The sequence below is a fragment of the Ursus americanus genome, chromosome 31 (assembly GCF_024610735.1).
Source record: "Ursus americanus isolate L20-20 chromosome 31, mUrsAme1.1.p, whole genome shotgun sequence".
NCBI classification, from domain to species: domain Eukaryota; kingdom Metazoa; phylum Chordata; class Mammalia; order Carnivora; family Ursidae; genus Ursus; species Ursus americanus.
In genome coordinates this window covers 21,387,723-21,403,312 of record NC_142157.1, presented here as the reverse complement: position 1 = coordinate 21,403,312, position 15,590 = coordinate 21,387,723, and the positions used below count along the sequence as shown (strand labels likewise).

At 36.4% G+C, this 15,590-nt stretch overlaps 1 protein-coding gene across 1 annotated transcript in view; it reads left to right on the top strand.

The window, feature by feature from the left end:
- Positions 1–11,340, top strand: part of STAM (signal transducing adaptor molecule) — a 102,576-nt gene extending 91,236 nt beyond the window's left edge. The window contains exon 14 of the mRNA XM_045787591.2: positions 10,008–11,340. Within this exon, the coding sequence (XP_045643547.1) occupies positions 10,008–10,239 (232 nt within the window). The 3' untranslated portion in view covers positions 10,240–11,340. The remainder of the gene's footprint in view (positions 1–10,007) is intronic.
- Positions 11,341–15,590: the final 4,250 nt, after the last annotated feature.

Below are 15,590 nucleotides of genomic sequence, written 5' to 3'. Positions count from 1 at the left end.
GTTTCACGCCAATGGACCTCAAAAGAAAGCTGGGGTAGCAATTCTCATATAAGACAGATTAGATTTTAAACTAAAGAGTGCAGTTACAGACAGAGAAGGGCACTATATTATTCTTAAAGGATGTATCCAACAAGTGGATATGATAATTATAAATATATATGCCCCCACCAGGGGAGCAGCAAGACACACAGGCCAACTCTTAACCAGAATAAGGAGACATATAGATAAAAATACGATATATAGATAAAAAGATATATATAGATATATAGATAAAAAATAGTAGGGGACCTCAACACTCCAGTATCAGAAAGAGAAAGAACACCCATGCAAAAAATCGACAAAGAAACAAGGGCTTTGAATGCCATACTCGACGAGGTGGACCTCATAGATATATATAGAATACTACACCCCAGAACCAAAGAATACCCATTCTATTCTAATGCCCATGGAACATTCTCAAGAATAGACCATGTTCTGGGTCACAAAACAGGTCTCAACTGATACCAGAAGATTGAAATGATCCCCTGCATATTCTCAGACCACAACGCTCTGAAATTGGAACTCAACCACAAGGAAAAATTTGGAAGAAACTCAGACACTTGGAGACTAAGAACCATCCTGCTCAGGAATGACTCGATAAACCAAGAAATCAAAAATCAATTTAAACAATTTACGGAGACCAACGAGAATGAAAACACAACGGTCCAAAACCTATGGGATTCTGCAAAGGCAGTCCTAAGGGGGAGATACATAGCCATCCACGCCTCACTCAAAAAGAATAGAGAAATCTAAAATGCAGTTTTTATATTCTCACCTCAAGAAGCTGGAACAGCAACAGAGGGACAGGCCTAATCCACGCACGAGGAAGCAGTTGACCAAGATTAGAGCAGAAATCAATGAATTAGAAACCAGGAGTACAGTAGAGCAGATCAACAGAACTAGAAGCTGGTTCTTTCGGAGAATGAATAAAATTGGCAGACCGCTGGCAAGACTTATCCAAAAGAATAGAGAAAGGACCCAAATTAATAAAATTATGAATGAAAAAGGAGAGGTCATGACCAACACCAATGAAATTGGAAGGATTATTAGCAACTTTTATCAACAGCTATATACCAATAAATTAAGCAATCTGGAAGAGATGGAGGTCTTCCTGGAAACCTATAAACTACCAAGTCTGAAACAGGAAGATATTGATTTTTTAAACAGACCAATTATGAAGAGATTGAGTCAGTGATAAACAACCTTCCAAATAACAAAACTCCAGACCCGGACGGTGTTCCTGGGGAATTCTACCAAACATTCAAAGAAGAAATAATACCTATTCTCCTAAAGCTATTTCAAAAAACAGAAACAGAAGGAAAGCTACCAAACTCATTCTATGAGGCCAATATTACCTTGATCGCCAAACCAGGGAAAGACCCCATCAAAAAGGAGAATTACAGACCGATTTCCCTAATGTATATGGACGCCAAAATTCTCAACAAGATTCTGGCTAATAGAATCCAACAGTATATTAAAAGGATTATCCATCATGACCAAGTGGAATTCATACCTGGGATGCAAGCGTGGTTCAACATTTGCAAATTGATCAGCGTGATACATCATAACAACAAGAAAAGACTCAGGAACCGTATGATCCTCTTGATGCAGAAAAAGCATTTGACAAAATACAGCATCCTTTCCTGATTAAAACCCTTCAGAGTGTAGGAATAGAGGGTACATCTCTCAATCTCATAAAAGCCATCTATGAAAAGCCTACAGCAAATATCATTCTCAATGGGGAAAAGCTGGAAGCCTTTCCCTTAAGATCAGGAACACGACAAGGATTCCCACTCTCACCATTATTATTCAACATAGTACTAGAAGTCCTTGCAACAGCCATCAGACAACAAAAAGGGATAAAAGGTATCTAAATTGGCAAAGAAGAAGTCAAACTTTCTCTCTTCACAGATGACATGATACTCTATATGGAAAACCCAAAAGAATCCACCCCCAAACTACTAGAAGTTACAGAGCAATTCAGTAATGTGGCGGGATACAAAAGCAATGCTCAGAAATCAGTTGCATTTCTATACACGAACAATGAGACTGAAGAAAGAAAAATTAGGGAATCCATCCCATTTACAATAGCACCAAAAACCATACGTTACCTTGGAATTAACTTAACCAGAGACATAAAGGATCTATATTCTAGAAACTATAAATCACTCTTGAAAGACATCGAGGAAGACACAAAAAGATGGAAAAATATTCCATGCTCATGGATCGGAAAAATTTACATAGTTAAAATGTCCATGCTACCCAGAGCAATCTACACTTTCAATGCTATCCTGATCAAAATACTGATGACATTTTTCAAAGAACTGGAACAAATAGTCCTTAAATTTATATGGAACCAGAAAAGGCCCCGAATCGCCAAGGAACTGTTGAAAAGAAAAAACAAAGCTGGGGGCATCACAATACCGGATTTCAAGCTGTACTACAAAGCTGTGATCACAAAGACACCATGGTACTGGCACAAAAACAGACACATAGACCAATGGAACAGAATAGAGAACCCAGAAATGGACCCTCGGCTCTTTGGGCAACTAATCTTTTATAAAGCAGGAAAAAACATCCGGTGGAAAAAAGACAGTCTCTTCAATAAATGGTGCTGGGAAAATTGCACAGCTACATGCAAAAAAATGAAACTTGACCACTCTCTCACACCATACACAAAAATAAACCCCAAATGGTTGAAAGACCTCGATGTGAGACAGGAATCCATCAAAATCCTAGAGGAGAACATAGGCAGCAACCTCTACGACATCGGCCAAAGCAACCTTTTTCATGACACATCTCCAAAGACAAGAGAAACAAAAGAAAAGATGAACTTGTGGGACTTCATCAAGATAAAAAGCTTCTGCACAGCCAAGGAAACAGTCAAAAAAACTAAGAGGCAGCCCACGGAATGGGAGAAGATATTTGCAAATGATGCTACAGATAAAAGACTGGTATCCAAGATCTAAAGAACTTCTCAAACTCAATACGCGAGAAACAAATAAACAAATCATAAAATGGGCAGAAGATATGAACAGACACTTTTCCAATGATGATATACAAATGGCTAACAGACACATGAAAAAATGTTCAAAATCATTAGCTATCAGGGAAATTCAAATCAAAACCACACTAAGATACCACCTTACCCCAGTCAGAATGGCAAAAATAGACAAGGCAAGAAACAACAATTGTTAGAGAGGATGTGGAGAAAGGGGATCCCTCCTACATTGTTGGTGGGAATGCAGGTTGGTACAGCCACTCTGGAAAACAGTGTGGAGGTCCCTTAAAAAGTTAAAAATTGAGCTACCGTATGATCCAGCAATTGCTCTACTGGGTATTTACCCCAACAATACAGATGTAGTGAAGAGAAGGGCCATATGCACCCCAATGTTCATAGTAGCATTGTCCACAATAGCCAAAGCGTGGAAGGAACCGAGATGCCGTTCACCAGATGACTGGATTAAGAAGTTGTTGTCCATATATACAATGGGATATTTCTCAGCTATCAGAAAGATCAAATTCTCAACATTTGCTGCAACATGGACGGCACTGGAGGAGATAATGCTAAGTGAAATAAGTCAAGCAGAGAAAGACGATTATCATATGATTTCTCTCATCTATGGAACATAAGAACTAGGATGATCGGTAGGGGAAGAAAGGGATAAAGAAGGGGGGGTAATCAGAATGGGGAATGAAGCATGAGAGACTATGGACTATGAGAAACAAACTGAGGGCATTAGGGGGGGGTGTGGGGGAATGGTATAGACCGGTGATGGGTAGTAAGGAGGGCACGTATTGCATGTTGCACTGGGTGATATACGCAACTAATGAATCATCGAACTTTACATTGGAAACCGGGGATGTACTGTATGGTGACTAACATAATATAATAAAAAAACATTTAAAAAAATGCTTTTTAAAAAGTAGATACCAAGTAGGTGGTTATTGTTGAGAATGTGCATGAGTTAATGTACTTACTATTAGCCAGAAATGCTACCTGTCTCCCAGCTAGTCTGTTGTTACTGTGTTACATACTGGCTCTAACAAAGCCCTTGTTACTAGAGCTTGCTTCTGAACCATTTGGAGGTCAGCGTCTTGAGAAATTTTCCTTGGAGATAACCTGTTGGTAGGTGCTTAAACTGTGTTATACCATAAACGTGTAGCGTCCCGTTGCTTTTTTGCAGTTGGTTGCTGTGTCTGCTTCAGCAGTGAGGATGTAAACTCCCTGATGCAGGTCCTGCTCTGTATTCGAGGGCCTGTTTCCACTGATACACTGTAGCTATCAGTGCCATCTCTCAAGAAACACAGGCGCATTTCAGTAGGTGCCTTTTAGAGGTGCCTAGTAGAACATTTCCTGGAAATATTTAGCCCCCTGTACCTGGCAGATTCCTCTTTATTCTGTAGTTCTTATTCTTGGCTGACCTTCACCTTTACTAGAGTGCCTGTTTTGCCTTCCCGCCTCTCCACTGTTCCTCTTCTGTTGCTATTACAGGACCCCAGCACAGCGTGTACAGTACTTTTTTACTTGTTTATATTCCTGCTGAACTGTATACTGAGAGCTGGAGCTAAGTCTCTTTCGCCTTTGTATGCACACTATGTACCACAGAGTTTTACACCTGTTGGAAACTCAGTAAATATTTGATAAATAAATGTTTAAGTGTTGATGGGAATTTCAAGTGCTGTATTAGGCCAGTGAGATATATTTTTTAATTTCTTGAAAAGGCTTCACAAAGGCTTTGAGGAAGTTTTTAAAAAGATAGACACACACACGTACATACACACATGTATTATACATATATTTATAAATATATAAAAATGTGTTTTGTGTGTTTAAGTGAGGAAATTGATGACAAAGTAAATGTAGGATAATGAAATTGGGAGGAGCAAGAATTGGGGTTGGAAGTATACTTGATAGAGGTGTACTGCATATTCGACTTGAGGTTTGTAATTACAAATTACAGTCAATGAGGAATTATTTTTTCTTCTATTTTTGGTAGGCAGGTTTTTAAATGTCCCTCAGTTCATACCTAGGAGCAATTTCTTATTCTATTACATATAATTTTGGTCTAGGGTCATCACTTGTCCAGACTTCTGTCACCCTAGGTCGCTCTTACTGATAATTTGGTAAGGTGGTACTGATGCAGTTTCCTAAACCTGCCTATAGCGGTGTTGGCATGATAGTACCATGATGACCAAAGCTATGTACTCGTCTCTTACAGTTTACTTCTATTAAACAGATGTTTACTGAATGTTTCATCTGTGCCAGAGTATGATTTAGAATTCTTTTATATTATAATTTTATATTATTATATTCATATTAAGATATGATTGACATAAAACATTGTGTAAGTTTAAGGTGTACAACTTGTTGATTTGATACATTTATATGTTATAAAATGATTACCACTCCATAGTATTAGCTACCACCTCCATCCCCTCATTTAGTTACCATTTCTTTTTTTGTGGTGAGAACATTTAAGATTTACTCTTAGCAGCATTCATGTGTCTGATACAATATTATTAGCTAGAACCACCATGCTATATATTAGGTCCCCAAACTTGTTCATTTTATAACTGAAGGTGTGTACCCTTTGTTCAGTATTTCCCCATTTTCCACAATCCCCAAGCCCTGCTAACTGCCCTCTCCTCTGAGTTTGACTTTTATGGATTCCACATGTAAGTGAGATCATATAGTGTTTGTCTTTCTGTATCTTAACTTATTTTATTTAGCATAACGTCCTTATGTCTCTTCCAAGTCGTCACAAATGACAGGATTTTCTTCTTTCTTGTGGTTGATAATATTCCATTGTGTGTGTGTCTGTGTGTGTGTATACCCCACATCTTTATCCATTCATCCAATGACAAACACTTAGGTTGTTTCCGTATCTTGGTTATTTTGAGTAATGCTACAGTGAAAATTAGAGTGCAGATACCTCTACGAGGTCCTGATTTCAGTTCTTTTGGATATATATCCAGAAATAGGACTGCTGGATCATATGGTAGTTAAATTTTTAATTGGGGGGGGGGGACCTTCGTACTGTTTTCCATAGTGGCTATACCAGTTTACATCCCCAGCAACACTGCCCAAGGATCCTCTTTTCCCATAGCCAATTTAATAGGTGTGAGGTGGTATTCCATTATGGTTTTCATTTCCGTTTCCCTGATGATTAGTAATATTGAGCACTTTTCATGTACCTATTGATCATTTTGTGTCTTCTTTGGAAAACCGTATATTCAGTTCCCCTGCCCATTTTTAAATTGGGTTGTTAGGTTTTTTTGCTGTTGAGTTATATGAGTTCTTTATATATTTTGGATATTAACCTCTTATTGGATATATGATTTAAAAACATTTTCTCCCGTTCTATAGGTTGCCTTTTCATTTTGTTGACTGTGTCCTTTGCTCTGTATTTTAGTTTGATGTAGTCCCACTTGTTGATTTTTATTTTTGTTGCTTGTGCTTTTGTTGTCACATCCAGGAAATTGCTGCCAAGACCAATGTCAAAGAGCTTTTTCTTCATGTTTTCTTGTAGGACTTTTAGGTCTTAAATATAAGTCTTTAATCCATTTCAAGTTCATTTTTGTGAATGATATGAGACAGAGGCCCAATTTCATTTTTCTGCACGTGGCTATCCAGTTCTCCCAACACCATTTATGGAAGAGCCTGTCTTTTTTTTCATTGAATATTCTTGGCTCTCTGGTCAAATATTAGTTGATCATTTATTTAGAGTTTCTTAGCCTCAGGGTGCTTAATGGTTAGTAGAGACAGACACACACAAAAAATACGTAATTATAACAAATTACAAATAGAGGTACTTGCAAGGTGATTTAGGAGCCTTGTGGTTCAGGGAAGGTTTATAAGAAAATATGCTCAAGCTGTGTTATTCTTAGCCTGGAGGAAAAAAGGAAGATTTTCTATCATAAGCAAAGACTTCGTAGTATGAAATGGCTTGGTACCCAGGGAATGAGTAAACTGAGGAGTTGTGAAAATACATGACACATTTTAGGCATTACCAAACAGTACAGTGTTACTAAAAGATTAAAGTCTGCAGTGGGATGGGAGAGAGATACACTTAGATTTACTGGCAAGGATCATGAATGGTCCTAGATATGTTAAGGAGGTTGGGTCTTATCTGGGAAACCTTGTTAAAGGGCTTTAAATGGCAGTAGCATAGATGAATTTTTAGGGCCTAGGTAAGAAGCCAGGAGATTGTATATATTAGACAAGAAATGATTGTCCAGCTGCAGGACAAAATGATAAGAGATGGGGAAAGACTTATTCAGGAGATTAACGAATGATTACATATGGGTTACAAGGTGGGGAGCGAGAGCAGAGCAGTGATATGAAAGAGAAGTATTGGGTGAATTGCTGGGTTTTGCCCTCAGGTAGATAGCAGATCTTATGAATGAATTAGGAAATATGGTACAAAATGGGAATGACTGCAGTAATAGCTAACATTTATGGGGTGTTTCAGTAAGCACCAGACACTGTGCTGTATGCTTTACATGTATTCTAACCCTTTTGCTCTAATAACCTATGAAGTAGATACACTGTCACCCATTCTATAGGTGAGGAAACTGAGACATGGAGGGAAGGGCTAAGGTCCTACTTACGTAAGATACAAAACCAGACATTTTGGCTCCAGAGCTAAACTCTTAGTCTCAACATTGTATTTATTATACCAGTATTGTGACTCTTACTGATGTAAGTAATGACATCGAATCCAACTTCTTGTTATACTTTGTATCTCACAACACAACACATAGAATGATAATGAGTAATGCCTTTAACTGTTACCTAAGTGGTTACATTAGTAGGTGGAATGTATCAGTAAATGACTATCTTTTATAATAATGAGTGTGTGTGTGTGTGTGTGTGTGTGTGTGTGTGTGTGTGAAGTAGAAGAGCATTGAATTTACAAATGACTGATTTATAAACAATGTAGGAATTGAAGAAAAGTTTAGAAATAGGCAGTATTTTGAAAATTTTGGGCAATTTCCCATTGTATAGATTGTTTTACATTTTTAATAGAAAGTGGTGTGTGAGGGGGTATCTCAATATTAAAGCTCTTTATATTTTTCTTTGTTTAGTTAACCTAGTGTCTTACACAGAGTAGAAACTCAAATAGCAGGTTGGGAACAGGAAGAGAGGAAGCAGAGACAGCAACAACTCTGAAGGAACGTTTTTGGTGGAATAGGAGCCATGTACAGTGGCTTGGATGGAAGCACTGACCTTGATCAGTTTCAGCAGGAGTGAATGCAGAGTCTTACCTGTGGGTATGGTACAGATAGTATATGTGGTGGGAGTAGATAGAAGGCCCCATTTATTTTATTATTATTATTTTTAGTTGATGGGGGCAAAGGGAGAGAGAGAGAGAGAATCTTAAACAGGCTCGACACCTAGTTGCAGAGCCTGACTGGGGGCTCAATCTCACAATCCTGAGATCATGACCTGAATTGAAATCAAACTGCTTAACCGACTAAGCCAACCAGGCACACCGGGAGGCCTCTTATAATGCTGCTTTACTTTCAGAGAAATAAGAGGAACAGGGTTATTAAGCTTTCATCTCCCCTAGTCACTGGAACTGCTCTTGTCAAGGACTAGTGATTTCTGTACTGTCAGATCCAGTGGTCACTTCCTTTTTGAAATACTGTCTTCACTTGAGCATGACCATTCTCTCTTAGTTTTCCTTCCACCTTATTGCCACTCCTCAATCTTCTTTGCCTAGTGCCTCTTTATCTTCCTTTTTTCTAGGTCTAGGGTTTAAATAAGAACTACTTATTTCTCTGTTTGTAGTCACTTCCTAGGGGATCTCATTCAGGCCCATGACTCTGAACACTGTGTGTATGCCAATGACTCCCTAGTGTTATTTTTAGTTCTGACCTCTCAGTTGGACTCCATGCCTGTCCATTATCTTTTGTGAATCTCCTAGGTTTCTCACTTAATGTGTCTACAATTGTACTTTGAATTCTCCCTCTCCAAATCTACTGTAATCCTTATCTGTAGTCTTCCTTTTCAGTGAATGGACATTCTGCCAGGTACTCAGTTCTAAAATTTCAGACAATCTTGACCACTTGCTTTTAGCAGATTTTGATGGCAGTGCCTTCAAAATCTGATCCTTTCCTCTCCTCTTTACCATGTCCACCGTGGCTCTAGCTACCCGTCATCTCTCATCTGGACAATTGTAGTAGCCTCCTTTCAGGTATCCTCGTATCTATCATTGGCCCAAAGTGAGTCTGTTAAAATCTGAATCAAATGACATCAGTCTTCTGTCCAAAACCAACCAATCAGTATCTTCATCTCACTCAAATATAAGCCAGAATCCTTGTTATGGTCTACAAGGCACCACATATTCTAAGGCTCTCCTCCCCCCTTAATTCTGCCGTTTTTTGTTATGCTGTTCTCTGCTTTGCTCACTCTTGTCTCCGTCATGGTTTCTTTTCTGTTCCTTGAACATGCCTGGCATTTTCTCTCCTCAAAGGCTTCTGTATTTGCTGTCCTCTTTGCCTGATATACTTCCCCCCCACACACCCCAGATAATCAATATGACTCCCTCTCTCATGTTTTTCAGCTGTCTTTTCAATGTTGTTTACCTACCTGCCTTTTAAATGTTGTCTATCTACCACTGTTCACAAACTGGAATCTCTTGTCCCAGGTGCTCTTGGCCCTCCTACTGTGCTTTATTTTTCTTCATACCAGTTATTACCCCTTGACCTGTTATAGATTTATTATCTTAATTCTCCTACTAGAATTTAAGCTCCCTGATGATAAGGACTCTTTTTCCTTCTTTCTATTTATAATATCCCAGTGCCTAAATTAGCAAATGTTTGGCTCTTATAGGTATTTAATAAATATTTATGGAATGGATTGAATGAATGGATGTTTAATGAATAGCTTTCCTTTTTATCTCTAAATGGCTATGTAAGTCAGTATTGATCTAATTGAGTGTTTTTTCCCCCCTCCACAGCACAATGGTCAGTTCTGTTCAAGGAAATACATATCCCAACCAGGCTTCAGTATATAGTCCTCCTCCTGCTGCTGCTGCTGCTCCTGCTGATGTCACTATATACCAGAATGCAGGAACTAATATGTCCCAGGTGCCAAACTATAACTTAACATCATCAACGCTGCCTCAGCCAGGAGGCAGTCAACAGCCACCTCAGCCACAGCAACCATATTCTCAGAAGGCTCTGCTATAGGACTTGGGATTCCTCTTTGTGGCAAATATCCGCTAAATGCCGCTGACAATGTTATGAGATTCTTTAATATCTTAAGGTTTGTTTATCCTCAGCTTCTAGGAATCTATCTTGGTCTACAGGTTCAAATATTCAAGAAGGTAGAACTCTCTTCAATTTGCACTGACTTTTTAGAGGTTCTCCCTTCCCCCTCCCCTAGAGGAATGAAACTACTTACATTTAATTCCTTTCATAATATGAAAGAATCGATACAAGATTACTTGTCTCATGAAATTACCTGGTCTGCAAAAAGTCAAACTTACAAAAAACTGTTGTGGCAAATGTTATGTACATATATTGCTGTGTAACTTCATTAGTGGCCATTTTGAATCACAATGGTGATCATGTGAATATATTTAACACTGTTAAATTAATTTACATTGCTATTTTATTTTAATCATGAACAACTACCATGTTTCATAATGTTTTGTGTAAATTTAAAATAATTACCCTATCCCTTTAAAATGCAAGAGAACAAAGCTGTAGCATATTTACGTGAAGGCATTATGTTGTCCATGTTTCAGTTTCACATTAAACTGAACCTTTCTTTGACTAATTATGAGCTAAACATATGTATTTTATGTCTTTCTGTAGCCTCTGCGTACTACTAGCTGTCATCACACCAGCGTACAGTAGCTAAATTTTTGGTTCAGTTTTAGCAAATGATGATGTTCCCTTTTAAACTTTTACATTTTGGCGTGATATTTCAGAATATTGTGGGACCATGAGACAAAATTAAGTAGGATCACATTCTTTATATCTTTTTTTTAAAGGAATAATGTTGATTTACTTTTTCCTAGTTGAAGATAGTAATTAGATTTCTAAGCTGTATACTGTGTTTATTGGTGGCAGTGACACCAAAGATAGAGGCAATGGATAGAAGTTTTTAAACTGGAAAGGAAACATGAATTACACTACATTTTCAGAGTCTCTTGTAATTATTTAGGATATATACAAAATTTGATTCATCTGTCTTTTCCCACTGTTAGTCTTTTAAATATGTCTTTAACACATTGTATCCTTTAATTGTTCATTAAAATGGATATAAGTAGATGTTTCAAATTATTCTATATTCCTGGTTTTACTTAATGTAAGTTTGTATATTTATTCTTCAAACTGGACTTTGGGGCTCATCTCTCTTAAAGTTCTAATGGAATTATTTTGGCTTCCTATTCAGGAGTATTTTTGAATGAAGGCTTTCCTTTTGACCTACAGGAAATATGTTTTCCACTGACATTTTAATCTTCTTAAATATTTATTTCCCTGGTTGTGCTATACTGTTATTTAATACTGTTTAAACAACTGAAAAATTGAGTTCAGCATATTAAATGAATTGACTTAACATGTTTCACACCATAATGAACATTTAATTTGTATTTTCTAAGACTACTGTAATCAGGTAGCTTGTTCCTTTACTTTTTGACAAATGATTCCATCTGTGGCAAGTAATCTTAATGGTGACTAATGTTATAGGTTCAAATTTACAGCATCATTTTCAGCTTCAGTATATCACCCTAGTGTTGTGTTATCCTGAGTTTAGAATTTGTTGCCTTCAAACAGTAATTTTAAAACTTGAATTCACACTTCATCCTAAAAAATTTTTAATTATTGTTTCTTGATAAATGTTGTTAAACAGATTATGATCTTTTTCACTCCAATTTGAATATTTTAGTTTAACTGATAGACTTCTTCCCAAGTCATACTGTATTTCTCTTTGTCTTTTGATAAATTTCTGTTTATCAATGGCAAATATATCATTTTCCTAGTTTATCTTGATATCCTTCATGCTGTAACATCAATTATAGTCTCTAGTATGCTTTTTGACCTATAAAAGTCAATGAATGATGAGATGAAAAAAAGCTGCCCTTATTACAATGCATATACATTTTTCTTATGTATTACTAGCCTTACAAAGGTTTAAATGATGAGCACTTAAAATTAATACTGTATTAGTTTGTGCTTTGCATTTATTTGGTATAAAAATTCTAGATAGAAAAATTCCAATGGAAAAGAATCCCTGGATTTTCCATCATTCAGATGACATGGCAAGGATAGAAACAGGAAAGGACCAGGTAGGAGCACAAACGATTTTGTTCTGAAACCAGTGTATTTGTCGTACTTTCAAAAAGTCTTTTTAAAATATAGCTGCCCCCTCCCTTTTCTGAGTAGAATTATTTATAAAATGAATTAACTATAATGTAGATTTCTGTGAAGCAAATTTTTTTTTTTTTTTAAGATTTTATTTATTTATGTGACAGAGAGACAGCCAGCGAGAGAGGGAACACAGCAGGGGGAGTGGGAGAGGAAGTAGCAGGCTCACAGCGGAGGAGCCTGATATGGGACTCGATCCGGGTACGCCGGGATCACGCCCTGAGCCGAAGGCAGACGCTTTAACGACTGCGCTACCCAGGCGCCCCTCTGTGAAGCAAATTTTACTTCCGTTTATTTCCTTTATAGAATTTGAGGGTGTATACATATGAATTTTTCCATGAGTGTGGAAAAGTGTATTTGAGTGTACCTACACTCATGGAAAAATTCATCCAGTTACTGGGTAGCATAAGTAACTGACAAACCTATGGCCCGTTGGATGTGATAATCTTATCAGTGCCATAAGCCTGCTAGGACTAATGTATAGTATGTACTTACTGTGATTTTACAGTCTTTCCAATTCTAGGATCATCCTTCTCTGTACCTCTCACTCCTACTCAGTGAGGGACCATTTTAGGGGCCTAGAGATTCCCATCTATTTATGTTACAAACTTCTGGAACTTTGTTTCTATACCTTAATAATTTTTGTATTTAAAATGCTTAATAGACCACTAACATTTTTTTAGTACAGTTTTTATGTATATATGACATGTATAATTCAGCTCGGAAATATCTTTAGTCCAAAGCTTCAAGACATACTAGTGTCCTATGTGATAAACTATGCAGCTATAAAAACTATTATTTCCTAAAATGAGGTCCATTGGTATTACTGATCAAATTGCTCATCTGTTTAATACTTTAAAACCACACTTTTCTTTTTCTCATCTGTTTCCTTCTTCGTTTATTATTTTATTAGCAGTTATACTAATAATTACAGCTTTCTGATATATCACTTTTTAAATATTTAATAACAAAACTGGAGTTTAAAGTTTTCATTCTTATATCATTTTCTTTTCCTTTTTTTTAAATCAGCTAACTGCCTGCACTCTTCAAAATAAAATATATAGAAGAAACTTAGCTAAATATTTTCTGAAGGCCTTATGTTCAGTTATCTTTTTAGTATTCTTGTTAAGTATCTAGATTATTTTCTATACTATTTATGATGATATGCTCCCCCCAGTTTTTAATCAAAGCTGAGTTTTATGTATTCTTTTTTAGTATGGCCTCTCTTTGAAATTATAAAACTTAAGTAATTTTTTCTGAAGTTTTCCTAGCTTCAACAACATTTTTTTCATTATGTTCTAGAACATTTTAAATCTTAGTATTTAAAACCATATATTTCCTTGCTGAACAAAATTTAGCATTTTATTTATGATAACTTGTCATTTTGTGCTTTGCTGATTTTCTCACTCTTTATCTTATGCTAATACTCCCCTCTCCACGGTTGTCTGTTTGCTGCTGCTTACAAGTTTCTTAGAATTTTAGATAAGGATTACATATTAAATTATTGAATCAGCATTCTCTCAGATAAAAGCAAGAAGGACTGGTTTTAATAATCTTCTAGTGGTCAGAAACTTAAAAATAGGTTTGTCTATTTTAAAGAAGAATTGTATCCCAGTTTTTTTTTTTTTTTATCAAATACCTTCATCAGTAACAAATATTTTTAGGTATACAGCTTCAAAATACGTATGTATATATATTTACAAATTGTACAGGTTCGACTGTGGCAATATATATATATTGTACATTATGCAACACTGAAAAATAGACATCTTAGAAGGGTCAGAGAAAAAGAATATTAATAGAAATTCTAATATTTTCCTTCTGTATCTCTGGTTCATTTTGTCTGTGTCCTAGGAGGTGTCTATCTGATTTGGAGACCACTGCTTTAGAGGTTAAGATTAGACAGAGAGAGGGAGTGGGAGATTATTACTAAATTGGCCTGTTGAAGTAAGTATCTGATACTACAAATGGTGCTTTTCCCAGCAACTTTTAATGTTGAGAATTTTCAGACCTACAGAAAGATTGAAAGAATAATAATACATTGAACACCCAAATACTCTGTCTAGATTAACTAATCAATAACATTTTGTCACGTTTGCTTTATTTCTTTATGTTTATATACACGTGTATATATATATGTGTGTGTGTCTATAAGTGTGTATATATACACGTACACACACACTGTCTTGTGTGAATAGAGGTTACGAACATTGTGAGCCATACTCCTAAGTATTTTATCATGTATCTTGTAAGGATAAGTACATTCTTCTACATAACCTAAACCTTTATCACACCTAAGAAAATTAACCGTAATTCTATGATATTATTGTTATCAAGTGTCCCCAAACTATTATTATAAATTTTTTTAAAAATCCAGGAACATACACCACATTTTTCATGTTCCTTTATTCTTTATTAATCTGGATTAATCTTCTTGCCTTTTTTCCTCCCTGCTACTGATTTTTTTAAAGATCTGTACTAGTTGTTGCATAGAATCCGCACATTCTGGTTTTATCACGTTCTTTATGGTGTTATTAGACTTAATGCTCCATTTTCATTATAGTGCTTTATTAATCCTAAAGGAATTACAGTTAGAACCATATGATTTATGGTTAAAAAATTATTAAAATTTTCAGGTTCATACCAAAACGGTACATAGAAATAAACATTATTAACCTTAAAATGTTTAACCTTAAAGTATATAGCAGACTGTATGTTCAGGTCATTGATGCAATCATAGCTCAGTACAGTTTTGTGTCTTTTTTTTTTTTTAAATCTTATTCATTTGAGAGAGAGAGAAAGCACGAGCAGGGTGGGTGGGCAGAGGGAGAGGGATAAACAGACAACTCCCTGCTGAGCAGGGAGCTCCAGTGGAGGGCTTGATCCCAGGATCCTCAGATCACAACCGGAGCTGAAGGCAGATGCTTAACTGACTGAGCCACCCAGGCACCCTTGTGTTCTTCATTGTGAATTGCATTTAGAATCTGAAGGAAATTTGTGCCTTTAAAAAAGAGAGCCTCCTTCCCCCCATTCAAACCAAAATCAGCTTTTCTCAAGGTGTTCTACCTGATTCACTCTGGATGGCTTTTTAAGCCGTTTTTAGAAATGTAATCAACAATTATATAGGACTTTGTTTTGTTTGTTTTGTTTTTAAGTAGGCTCCA